Source organism: Fukomys damarensis, unplaced genomic scaffold, assembly GCF_012274545.1.
Source record: "Fukomys damarensis isolate Sample0158 unplaced genomic scaffold, DMR_v1.0_HiC HiC_scaffold_27, whole genome shotgun sequence".
NCBI lineage: Eukaryota > Metazoa > Chordata > Mammalia > Rodentia > Bathyergidae > Fukomys > Fukomys damarensis.
This window is the reverse complement of record NW_022900939.1, coordinates 32774834-32775848: the sequence shown is the minus strand read 5'-3', so window position 1 is coordinate 32775848 and position 1015 is coordinate 32774834. Positions and strand designations below refer to the sequence as shown.

Genomic DNA, 1015 nt, shown 5'->3' with positions numbered 1-1015 from the left:
GGATCACAAAAAATGTAATTCCAAAAAGTTGACATCAATCCATAATGAACTGGTCTTTTTAGCATACTGTCACCAACGATAGATAAATCAGTGCAAGGATGAATGCTTCTAATGTCTCCTACTGTAAAGACTAACGCATCTTCTGCCAAAATAGTGTAGCAATAAAATCCTTACAATACGGGTCAGTCTGGAAAGATTAAGCTTAAGAAAATGAGTTGTTCTTTTAGAAGGGCCAATTTTGAACATCAGTGTGCTCTGGGAAACAAGGCTGTGCCAGTCGAACTTTCGACAAAAAATCTTTGGAGTTCTTGTGCACAACCTATTTTAACACTGCAACATACAAATCATAGGATTTAGTGGGCTGTGTTGTCTTATGCGGTTCTTTCGGGCTAGAATACTTAACATCATCACCTTACCCTTAGTAGGTCACTGCCCGAAGTAGTTTACTGTCTTGTTTTACAGATGAGGGTCATAATCACACTGTTGATGAAACAATAGGCTCTGGACTGAAACTAGCGCCTGTGTATTTCTTTCTTTTTCTGGTATCGGGAATCGATCTCATGACTGTGCTTGCGAGGCAGGTGCAGCTCCACTGAGCTAAAACCCTAGCCCTGGAGACTGTATTTTAAAGGCACTGCCCTAGTCACGCATCTGATGGTCCAGGTAAGCGCTCCATCACTTTCGCTTCAGTTTTTGAAGTAGCGGAATATTACTGAGCATATTCTACTTTCCCACTTCAGAGTTTCAGATCCAGAAGCTTTCTCAATGTATTTATAACTGTCAGGGGAATCGAGAATATTCCTTTCCTGGGTTGGTACTAAGCCAACACTACAGCAGCTGTCATTACACAATGCAGAGAAGCAGCGGACCCTCCCTTCTCCGCTTCTAGTTTCCGTAACACTGAAGTACGGTCCGCGGCGCCGGAGGATGACGTACTTCCGGCGCGCTGCTCAGGCGGGTCGCCGAGGAGGCGGGCGTAAGGGGAGGGCGGGGCGTTGCTGAGGGCGACCGGCCG

At 45.6% G+C, this 1015-nt stretch overlaps 1 protein-coding gene across 1 annotated transcript in view; it reads left to right on the top strand.

Moving 5' to 3' along the window:
* Window positions 1-927: 927 nt before the first annotated feature.
* Mfsd14b (major facilitator superfamily domain containing 14B) overlaps window positions 928-1015 on the top strand; it is a 64237-nt gene continuing 64149 nt past the window's right edge. The window contains exon 1 of the mRNA XM_033756832.1: window positions 928-954. Within this exon, the coding sequence (XP_033612723.1) occupies window positions 928-954 (27 nt within the window). The remainder of the gene's footprint in view (window positions 955-1015) is intronic.